Here is a 12,247-nt window from a genome sequence, read left to right as displayed (position 1 = left end):
TTAATTGTTATAAAATGAATTTAATGATAAGCAACAAATATTTGTTCGTTGTAGTTCATTTAGTGTCATTTTAGGGTGGTTGTTGTTCTTCTTCTTATTCCTCCTCTCCTCCACTTCTTCTTCATATATTTTATGACTTTTATTAAAAATATGTGATATAAGAAACAAAAAATTATTTTAGTTCAGTTTATTTTAAGAAAAACCAGTGTGAAGAATAGGCGCTTTTGTTCAGTGGAACTATGCAATCATAAAACCATCACTTATGAAGCTGAGCCCTTCTTAAAGAAGCCACTAATTGTGCAGCTACTGAAGAACTTCCCAGCGTTTTATGGAAACAGAAAGTTCACTACCATGTTGACAAGAGCCCTCCACTCATCCCTATTATGAGCCAGATTGATCCAGTCCACACCATCCCATCCTATCTCTCTAAGATACATTATTAATATGGGTAATAAATACCCAGTTCCATAATTTAGGAATTTGGGAGAAGAGTTACTCTTAATTAATTGCAGAAGTGTATGAAAGCTTTTAGATTTAGAAAATTCCATAAAGTTTATATGGATACGTTCAGTGATGAGTTCTCTGCAATAACTGTGTACCAACTATATGAGAAATAAATTAGAAAGCAAATAAATAAATAACAAAATGCAACAACACTGAATATCCAGTATGGAATGATAACAACTGAAAGTCTATAAAATAATGAACTGTGACATTACACAGATGTAATAATGTAGTGCAGTTACTAGAACCACTTGAATCAGCTTTCTTCCCACATATTACAGAAGAAAGCGAGCTTCTATTTTACCTACCACCCCAATCATGTTATAAGACTCATCTCACCGTTCATTTAGATTTCAGTCTTGTATGTTCTAATACTGGGGGCACACAGTATCATAGTTGGTTGAGGCACTATGCTACAAGTTGGAAAGTTGCAGGTTCAGTAACTGATGAGGCCACTGGAGGTTTCAATTTACCTAATCCTTCCAGCCACGCTATGCTCCTGGGGTTGACTCAGCCTCTAACAGAAATGAGTACCAGCCGGCACGTAAGTCTGACAACCTCACAGCCATTTATGAGCCGATTATCTAGGAAATGTGGGAGCCTCGATATCTCAGAACCCTACGGGCCTCCAAGGTCTGTTACAGGGATAGTTTTTTTTTCTTTACATTCTGACACCACATAATCTGGCAGGTGGTATCAATGCTTTGGCAAACATGCTACTTCCATTTTCAGGGAGCCTGAGTTTTGAATTCTCACTGCCATGAAAACCTCAATTCCCTTCTGCATGTTCCTCTTCATGGTTTATGTTGCAGCAATCAAGCTGTAGCACTGAAGTCCATCAGTCAAATTAAGAAGCAATTTAGTAATACAGTATTATTTCATAGAGATTCTTAACTCAATAGCCAATTCTTAGCTGGAGAATCAGAGCTGCTATCAGTTGCAGGTTTGGCATGCTTAACTACTTGTATATATCTTGAGGCCATCTCTTCCACATCTGAAAGAAGAGTCCTTTAAAACTTAAAAACTGAAATATTACTTTGCAAGTCTGGGATTCTGATGAACTCACAAGCTCCATGCCATACTAAATGACTATAACTTTGGACTGTATGTTAAACTAGGATTTCATATATCCAGTTCAAATACTGTGCAACATCTGTGAAGACTATGTAACTTCTAGTATCACAAATATTAGCATAACCATATCTTAGCCTACTGTGGGAGACAATACCACGGAGCATCCAAATTTGAGTGCCGTTGCTCTGATACTTGGGAAACACCATTCCGCCACCACTGTCACCGTTACATACGCTACTACCTGCAATAAATAGATAAATAAATAAATACTAAACCTTTGTGTATGAGCAGGTGATTGTCTCTGAATATGTATAAAATGGAAGTTTAAAGAAATAACAGAACAACCTGGAGTGCAATCTAAGAACAAAAATAGTAATCAATTTTATTCAAGGAATATTTATGAATTCTGGTGTCACTGGGTAAGTGGAATTTTTCTGTCCTTGCTCCAAGATCTGCACAGGAACCAGACAGATTTGGAGACCTGACATATGCGATTAAGACTTATTTCAATCTACAAACATAAGAGGAGGGATTAACAATACACAGAATAATGATAATTCTCTGTGAAATGCTGAACAATGTTGGACAATCGTTAAGGGCTATGAAAAAAGGAACTCCATTTTTTAACATCATGACACAAGTGTCAGTGCATTTATAGCAAGTGTCACGTAACTTTGAACAAGACCAAAAGTAACCTTGAATGCATAGAAGAAAAATTTCAGACAAGGGGGTGGGTTCGAGGGTGTGAGAAGTGACAGGTGGCCAATTGTTTGTAAGGCACCCTCGAAGCAGGTTATACATATGGTTTTTCTATCATCTGTTTAAAGACATCAGTTTCCTTGTGCGCTAAATCGTACATAATGAGTAAGAAATTAGGTCAGGGTATAGGTCTACACTCACTGATGAAGCAAGTAATTGCAAATGTACACACATTAAACGTATTTTTCTTTGCAGGACGAGTGACAATATATTTGTAGTATTGTAATATGTTCTTTGAAAAGAGAATAGGGTAGTTTCAATGAAACACGAAGGGTCGGTGAAAGTGGAAGAACGAGTGTTAAGAAACTCCTTCCACCACAAGCTATGCGCAGGATTTGACTAGGAATGCGGGGCCTTGTTCAAAGTTACGTGACACTGTCTATTCAGATTACAGTATGAACACCAATACAAGCCAGGATAGCTGAGTTGATATAGTGGCGAGCTTTAGGCAGGATGGCTGGAGTCTGATTCCTGACAGGGGAAAGAGATTGTTCTCTTCTCTACAGTGTCCAGGTGGGTTCTGGGACCCATCCAGTCTTCTACTTGGTGATTGCTGTGAGCTCTTTCCTGGTGGTGGTGGTGGTGGTGGTGGTGGTGGTGGGGGGGGGCAGGGGGAAATTGGGACATGAAGCTGAACAGTCACCTCCATCTAGTGCCAAGGTCAAGAATGGCAGAGTTATACCTCTCCTTCCCCCTATGCATTCATGGTGTGGTTCTTGGTTAACTAAGGACAGCAACAATTTATCGTCTGCCTTAATATACATATCAATATTGCAACATTGATGGACTACAGTGAAATTCAGCGTATCAAACAATTAATGGTCTTTATGCTTGTACTATTTAAGTGCTTGCTAATAATACTAACATGCAGTCATGCAAATTCAGGAGCTGGGGAAACACTAGCACACTTAATGCGATCATAGAATCCTGAAGTTTTACACGCTGATAGACCTTTGGAAAACCTGTAAATTTTATAAGGGTAATCTTTTTAAATGGAAAATACCATTGTAATATGTCTTAACTAGCTCAAATTTTAATTTTGAGACTATGATACTACTTCATACACTTGCAACACATGTCCATGTAAGTACAGAGGGATTTCATAGCTAAACATAACAGTATGCTTTTTCTGATAACAATTTTTCATTAAATGCAAAAATAAAATGAAAGGATGTTATTGAAAATGACAAGAGTACTGGCGATTCACAAAGGATGTTCTATTTTAGTCCACGTCCAAATGCATTGTGCCATGTAGACCCGTTGCTAGGCAAGGACGCAAAAGAAGCAGCTACACAAAAGCCATTGCTAAGTAACACCTTCACAAACAAGCATTTTTCCATGGCACCATCACATGTTTACTGTAATTTTCAGAAATACAATTTCAGGAACATCAAGGGAAGGAACTTCAGTCTGAGCAATCTATAAACAAGTTATGTACAAAGCTAAACGAAACAATGACAGACAAATAATAAGTGTTTCAAACCGAACTAAAATGTGGCAGTTAATTAATAAAAAATGGGAAGTTAAGGGAAATCATATCAGAATATTTGGTTACAAAACAATTTAAAGAATGTAGCACAACCTCAGAAGGTGGCAGGTACATTAAATTCATATTTTATTGGTAAGGTAGAAGAACTAGTGGAGAAAAATAGGAGTAAAGGTAGTGGTAGATCATTACAAAAAGTAGTGGACTGGAACCCAATCTCTATGCAAGTGGCGGTCTCTCGGTCAGTATAGTTCGCTTGCAGACTAAAACTACGGAGTTTTTTTTATTGTGAGTTATTATCATTGTAGCAGATATCTGGATAGTATAAAGAGGACTGACTGACTTGACTTACTACAGGGCCATGCCATACCTTGGGTAATCAGTCACTGGCTTACAACCATAGTAGCCCGGATTTGATTCTAGATCAGGTCATGTGGGAAGTGTGGTGGATGAAGTGGCACTGGGGTGGATTCTCTCCATGTACTTCTGCCTCCTCTGCCAGTTCTCATTCCAGCAACTCTTTCACATTCATTAACATCCTATAATTGATGTTATATAACCGTGATACTGACAGTTTAATTAAATAACTAACTTTAGCTTTTGACTGACTCTGTGGTACAGATAATGCACTGAGTGGTGTCCGATCAAGGGACTTCCTAATTCTTGTTGTTACAGAACCTGAGACTGTATGATTTTTGTAAGTAAGATTTATGATTGGGGCTTGTCTTGAACCTGTTCATTACAATTCACATCTTTCACATTTTATTTCTGTAAATTACATTTTAATGTTTTTCTCCAACTGAGCTTTGGTTTCCAAACCGACATCCTCACATATAGTTTTCTGATCAAAAGGTTGTATACATTTTTTGTTTTCCATATTAAATTATGTCTTTCCAATTCCACAGCCAGTTATTTAATAATAATGCCAGGCACATATTATAAAATTATTTTGTTTTTTCAGGTTGCACATACCATTTCGAAATCCTGCGCAGAAGGTTTTGTTGGAGGTGAACTGGGAGTAATAGTTGGGATCGCTCCAGATGCAAGTCTGCTGGCTAACTACGGGCATGCTCACCATCATCAGAATTTCTGTAGGCTCGTCATTTTCATTTAAACCCCAGCCAACCACCTGTTTGACACACAACCAATTTTCTGATTATCTGCTCATCTATGTGTAATGCAAGAAATGACAGTTTTAATCTCAAGGGAAATGTGATACAAGGAAAGTCAGACTAAAAGCAGCAGAAATTAAGAGTTCTATCTTCTGGGATATAATGCCATACAATTCACTGGAAGTCAACTAACATTCTGGAGGAAGATGGGGATAACATATTCTCCTAAATTGCTAGTTGACTTCTAATGGGCTACATGGTGTTACATCCAAGCAAATATAATTCTTCATAACTACAGCTGTAAGAACTTCAAGTCCTGTAGAAATTAAATTGTTTTACTCAATGGTTTGATACTTATTACACAGTTAACTGTACATTGAGGTACATGATAGGAACTGGAAACATGATATCCCAGCAAAACCTTCAGTCACGACAACCATGCTTGATTATTTCTAGAATATATGTGGCAGATCAACCTAGTTTGTCCATCAGGTTCAGCAGTATTTATCATCTCTAAGAAATGATACAGAGCAACTCCCAAAATGTTACAAATGTCTGATAAGCTTCACACAGTGGACAGTGTACAACATACCTACGGCAAAGATGCATGCTGTGTGTGTGTGTGTGTGGGGGGGGGGAGGAAGCAAAAAAGAAAGAAAGAACTATATTTGACCAAAGAATCTTGTAGCATAGAGTGTCATATAATCAAGCTGATTCACTCTAGAAATCAAACCTTACCAAACCCTCTTTGTTGACTATATCAGCAAGATTACTATCATCTTGACCCCAGAGGCACACAGGTCTCACAATTGCAGTGACCTGTACAGTGCTGGAAAGGATCAGCAGAGCTATATCTCCAGTGGTGGACGTTCCATTGTATGAGGGATGCACATGTATCAAAATCACCTGAACATGAATAAAAATTATTATACACTGATGACACCAGCTCGCTTTTGCAAAATACTGAATAAAATTCCTAAAAATTTTTATTAAATGAAAAAATATATAGGAATTGCATTACTGACTCACTGAATACAATGTATAATTTTTTGTGCTAAATAACGCTATAAGTTGTGAAACTTCGACCAGGCCTTGCCCAGATTATATTACATGTTTGCTATAAATTATACCTTATAGGAATGTATGCAGTGAAAAATGTTGGCAAGAAAGTAACTGTGGAAATCACATTGAGGGAAATGTAGCAAACAATATGAAAGGTACATACATCTTTGTTCTGAGAGCCTTCCTCATTCAGATTTCTGAGGTTATATCTTCCTAAGTAAACTATGAAATCGCCTGGACGTATTGGTTTTTCCTTTTTGGTGACACAGTGGGCAGCTGTCAAGAGAACAGGCCTATTTTGAGATATCACTTTGTATGCACTGCTAATGTATGATTCGGATTTGCGGAAAACAATAATTTTCTTTCAATTCAATATTATTTTTATATTTCCAGCTATTTGTTTATTCATGAAATAGTATTATGTTCAGTAAAAGCCTTAAACCTTCACCAAACTTGACTCTCAGCCTAATAAATTTGAAGGCCACAATATATAATTCAATAAAATATAGTGAAATATATTTACTATGTTGTAAAAGGTAGTGCTTAATTAATTAATTAGACACCATGCGATGAAGACATATGGGGAGCTAAGGCATAGCTCCACCATTTATAACATCGGCACTTGATGGAGGTGAGTGGACAGCTTAATGCCTTGGCTGCTTTACCCCTGGAGAAGGAGCCCCGAATACCCATTGGGAAAGAAGTTGTGTGGGCCCCAGAGCCTGTCTGATGCTGTGGAGAAGAGAAAAATATCTTGTCCGTGCCAGAAATCGAACCCTGGCCACGAAACAAATGGCCCATTGCTATACTAAGCTACCCTGGTCCTTTATTAAATTATGCATTACAGAGGACATTTATTTCTACTGAATTCTGATGTGTTAGAAGCATTATACTGTTGAAAATGTCAGGAAATGGGATGATTTTTTGTAAATACTATATCTCAGGTTCTTAGATGGATCAAAAAGTTCAGGTTGTTTCACCCTGCTATGAACACTAAATTATAAAAGTTACAAAATGAAAAGATTGTATAGTGCTTAGAATTCCCTCATCATACTTCTAATCCATTTCACTCAAAATATAGGTGAATAATCTTTCATTAAAATAGATGGATAGATGTCAATTGTGGAATTCATGCAAATGAGTTAATTGATGGCTCCTCATTCTGTGGTTCTATTTGTACTGTATTTGTACTTGATTACAAATAGAACCACAGAATGAGAACAACTGCTATCTAATAGCAAACGGGCGTGGCATCTGTGAGTAGGACGTGTTACAACACACAAAATAACTTTACCACTGTCACTAGAAAGGAAAAGAGAACATAATTTCACATTCATATGGAAAACCACCATATAATATGTGCACAAAGAACTGAAAATGAACGCAGATTCCCAAAAATCCCAGTTACTCTACAATACAACATCATAAACTTGTACTCCATGGTAAATATAGAAATATTTTTAATTTTTAGTTTTTAATTTTTTTACTTTTAATTTTCAACTGATTTATAATGTTTTACATCTTAAGACTAATATCAAAAATAAAAGAAACACAGGTATTGTAACGAAGTTCATATTAATGATTACTAATACTGATCCACATTAGAAATACATAGAAATACAATAGAATAACAACTAGTACATCTCATGAACAACTGCCTGATGATCCAGATGGACCAAAACATGTAGCAAATGTATGTAATAAGGGAAAGATAATACAATACCATTGGTTATTTAATATGAATTTGTTGTGCTGATAGTTGTATAATAATGCTATATATGACACACAACAGGATGCAAACAATAAATTTAAGAATACTGGAACAGTTATCTATGAGTCTCAAATGCTGTGGACCATGAAAGCACTTTTAAGGCCTTGTATGGTCCACCCACTCAAATAATGGCCAAGTCCCTGATTAGGTACCATTAAGTTATTTTGTGACTTTTTAGAACAAAGGAACATTAATGTTCATGTTCATTAAAAACAAATGGGAGCCATAATAAGAGAAAGAATTTTTGTTGTTGTCACGAAGTCCAGAACAGTTCTGGAACCTTCCCAGTCTCATTATTTAGTACTGGAAGCTCATCTTTAGGAGTAGAGCTGTTGTAAAGTGTGAAATTGAAATTTCATCTCCATCTAGTGGAAAGAACTCTTTTGAACTGAGGAACTGCAATTTCATTTCCATGTAGTTCAAAGTTCTGGAATTCATGGAGATTTAAGTCTGCGGCCCTTATGCAGTTTAATGGCATGATAAATTTTATGTTCACCATCATACACAAACTCCATTTTGGTAAAGTGGCATGTGGACTCTAAAACTAATTACCTGTGATAACACTTCTGGTGCCAACAAAAGACCCACCACACATGTATCTAATATCACGGTTCACATACAAGTACAGAGCTGCATGCCAGGGCCACTGACCATGGAATGTATCTTCTCCATGAGTGATGAGTGGGTTACTTCTTATTATTAGTGTTCCACATTGTGTTCCTTTGCCTGGATCTGTCACACAATAATAAACAAATTATTATGGGGGAAAAAAAATCATAGACAGGTGATGGGGATACATATTCATGTAATGTAAGCTGTTATACAACTAAGTGTAACTTTTTGGTAGTAGAACTCTAGCATTGGAGATTGTTGATATAAATTCTTGTTGTCAGATACAATCTGAGTCAATTTCATTCATCTCACATCCTCATAACCTATTTCCCTTGAATACAACTTAATATTACTTTTGCATATTTTTTTCTTGACCTTAAAGTGGCTATTTTCCAAGAGATTTACCCATCCTAGATTTTGTTTGCATTGTCTTTCCCATTCAAGCTAAATGCATAACCCATTTTATCCTCTTCCTATCCTTACACTATCCTATCAGTATTGGGTACTAAGTGTAACTGAAAATGAAGTTCCTTATTCTGTAATATTTATATGTTCCAGTTATGTCACTTCACTTATGTTAAAATATTTTCTTGACCACGTTGTATGCACACAGTTTTAAATAACAATGGTTTTCCCACAGAGTAAAGACCATGATTTACACGCACAAAGAAACACTTGGCAAAATTAATAAGCTGCATACTCACTGGCAAATATTTCCTAACAAAATTCTGCATACTTATGTAAATGATTTGTGAAGAGCATACGTATGTATAGTGTATAAACATGTGCTTAAATTGCATTTTTGTGACCATTTATAGTGATTCATGCTGCAGGAAGGTACTGTAATTGCAGGTGCTATATTTCCAGTTATGTGTTCACTATGGAAGAAAGAAAGGAAGATGAATAGGAAACACAGATTTTATATTTCATACTATTTAAGAAAGAGAAATTTTCTTGATTTGCTGGCTGATTTAAGAGTAGAAGATATTGGACATTTAAAAACTTCTGCAGGCTATTATCAGGTTTTAAAATTTTGATTTCACTTGCTGGTCACCAATAGTAAAATAACAAACAAACTGTAGACCATCAATCAATTATTGTACACACATGCAAGGACGTGCTCAAATACATATGCATGCATACACACACATTGTGTATAAACACAAATACAGACACAAATATACAAATATGTGGGTGCCCATAAACACACAGTTTTACAAACATACTTGCATACAAAATACAGATATCTTGAGTTTCCTGTTTATGGGAAAACAGACTAAATGCTAACAGTTTTGAGTGGAATAATAAACATTTCCAAAATGTAATTATAATATTGTAGCATTCTTGATCAAGTTTGTGCTGGGAGAGATGCAGAAGCATATCACACATGACAGGCAGTTCAGAAAGAAACTGAAAGTCCTCTCCATTACAAGTCAGATAAAAAGTCCTTGCATTCACTGGCTTTGGACTTACAGTCTCATCTCTCTTTCTCACATTGAATTTTTCTGGAAAAGATCCTCATGCCACCATCATTATTAGCATTGTATGTAGCCAACTTTCTGATCTTGCTGTAACTGACAATGGCTTATGAAATTGTTTTGACAATATACATATGCCACATTCAGTGCAGTAGAAGGGAATGTTGAACTTCTACTGGTGCCCTGAGTGTATTAAAATGTAGTCTGTAAAGTCCATTTAATTAACTGCTTGATAGCTGTGGGATACCGTGCATTTTAATGGCATAAAAGGTAAAGTTGCCCCTATACTTAACTAATTAACCACTATGCCATAAAGGTGTATGGGGGAATGGATGTATAGATCCATATTTTCTTGACCTTGGCACTAGTTGGAGGTAAGTGGTCAGCTTGATGCCCCAGTCATTTTACCTCCAGGAAAAGCCCCCTGGTACCAAATGTATAGGAAGCTGGGTGGGCCCCAGAGGTGGTCTGCACGACATGGAGAAGAGAAAATTCTTGACCTTACAGGGACTTGAACTCCAACCGCTCCATTGTGCAGCCTGTAGCCAGTTGCTATACTGACTATGCTATCCCAACTCCCATTTTAATGGTATAGAAAGCATTAAATATTCCCCCACCCCCCGTGATATTGCATTGCAAATGTGAACCGATATGCAAATGAATATGAATATGCTTGAACAGTTCTGAATCTATAGACTTCCTTTCTATCCAGCACTGATTTTAAAATAGTTTTTTTCTATCATGTTATTTTCAGTTGTTCTCTCATAAATTGAAAGGGAACAATGTATGTGGATATGCGAAATTCTTGAATAACTGACTAATGCAAGGTAGTTAGAAAGTCATGAAAAATGTCTGAGATATAAAAGTTCTGGGAAGATTTGAGGTGACTACGAAGAGTATTCTCTTTAGGAAGCTACACCACATAGTCTGCTAGATGTTTACTGATGTTCCATCCTCAAAGTTCAAGCATAAGCCAAGCAAGCTATTTGCTGCTTGCTTTTGCCTAATATATGTCCCTGAAGGTTGAGGAAATATGTTGCTCTAGGACATCAGTAAATTGCTACCAGACTACATGGTGTTACATCCCAGAAAACAGCACATTTTATTACATTTTGGTTAACATCATAATTCTGCCAATATTTTACATAAGCCATGAAATACATCCTCCTTCACTGCATCACAATTTCTCTCTTCTTGATGTTGATGCCCCCTTTCTTACAGAACTTATCTATGAGACATCTTATTATAGACTCACTTGAATAAGAAAATTTTGAAATACTAGTCTCCATGAATTCTGGCAGAGTGTATAGAACTGGTGTTTAATGAAATATTTAACAGCGATCATATATCACTTTTATAAATAATCTGTATTTCAGTAGACAGTTTGCACATTATTAACACAGCTGATGGCTTGACAGCCCTTCCACACTGGAATGATCAGTGTTGCTACATGCATTTTCTTCTCTAAATACTTGTATATTCCTTAAGTAATATGTATAGATTCATATTATAGATTGAGTAAATTCTGAATTATCTTATATACAAAAAGGGGTTGAAATACGTCTTTAGTACATATAACATAAAATGGATTTTAATGTGAAAATTCTAGTACTGATTTTCTCCATTTCGAGATGGAGTTCCATAATTTTCTCAGAACTGAACTGTAAAAGATCCAGATATGTTTATATTATTAGTATGCTCTAGTTTTGGTTCATAATTTCATAACTTGTGATTCAGGGTTAAGTTTACTTTCCTTGTTAATTTGTTATTATTTCTGCTGAAATCAGAACATACTATAATATTTCATTTACCTGTTTCTTGCTTTGTAGGTTCTGATATGTACACTGGTGGAGGCACAGGCATTTTGGGTGTTACTTGCTTGTAGACTGTAGGCAATGGTGCGTAGACTTGAGATGTTGTTTTGTGAGTTGAAAGTGATGTGCCATAGACTGCAGGCGTTGGTTCGTAAGTTGGAGATGAAGGCTTGTAGGTTGCAGGTGTTGTCTCATAATTTGGAGATGAAGGCTTATAGACTGCAAGTGTTGGTTCATATGTTGGAGGTGAAGGCATGTATATTGCAGATGTTGGATCATAAGTTGGAGGCACAGGTCTGTAGACACCAAGTGTTGGATTGTTGCGCTGTTGCACAGACTGATCGATGTTGTAAGGACAATTTAGGCTACTCGAAGTACATTTGTCACTGAATAGAGAATGTTGATATGAAAGCGTTATCAGTAAAGAAAAATCTGCAACAGAGTTGGCCACAGTAAACATGTTGAGAGATGGAGAGTGGGCAATTAATATACTGTCAATATTGCAATGACTGTGTTATTGGAAGGAGAGAAATAATACCACTGCTGCTGCTGCTGAAAGGATGGTAGCTGTGGTG

General features: G+C 36.4%; 1 protein-coding gene across 2 annotated transcripts in view; it reads right to left on the bottom strand.

The window, feature by feature from the left end:
* Window positions 1-1,083: 1,083 nt before the first annotated feature.
* The window catches only part of LOC111870090 (serine protease gd), a 28,047-nt gene continuing 16,883 nt past the window's right edge, over window positions 1,084-12,247 (bottom strand). For both annotated transcript variants that reach the window (XM_033753735.1, XM_023862087.2), the window contains exons 6-11: window positions 11,670-12,104; window positions 8,321-8,500; window positions 6,161-6,273; window positions 5,674-5,841; window positions 4,796-4,952; window positions 1,084-1,819 (exon numbers count right to left, since the gene is read on the bottom strand). In XM_033753735.1, coding sequence (XP_033609626.1) covers window positions 1,614-1,819; window positions 4,796-4,952; window positions 5,674-5,841; window positions 6,161-6,273; window positions 8,321-8,500; window positions 11,670-12,104 — 1,259 coding nt within the window. In that variant the 3' untranslated portion in view covers window positions 1,084-1,613. The remainder of the gene's footprint in view (window positions 1,820-4,795; window positions 4,953-5,673; window positions 5,842-6,160; window positions 6,274-8,320; window positions 8,501-11,669; window positions 12,105-12,247) is intronic.

The sequence above is a fragment of the Cryptotermes secundus genome, unplaced genomic scaffold (assembly GCF_002891405.2).
Source record: "Cryptotermes secundus unplaced genomic scaffold, Csec_1.0 scaffold1314, whole genome shotgun sequence".
Lineage (NCBI taxonomy): Eukaryota > Metazoa > Arthropoda > Insecta > Blattodea > Kalotermitidae > Cryptotermes > Cryptotermes secundus.
The sequence above is the reverse complement of the archived record's forward strand: the minus strand, read 5'-3'. Positions and strand labels throughout refer to the sequence as shown.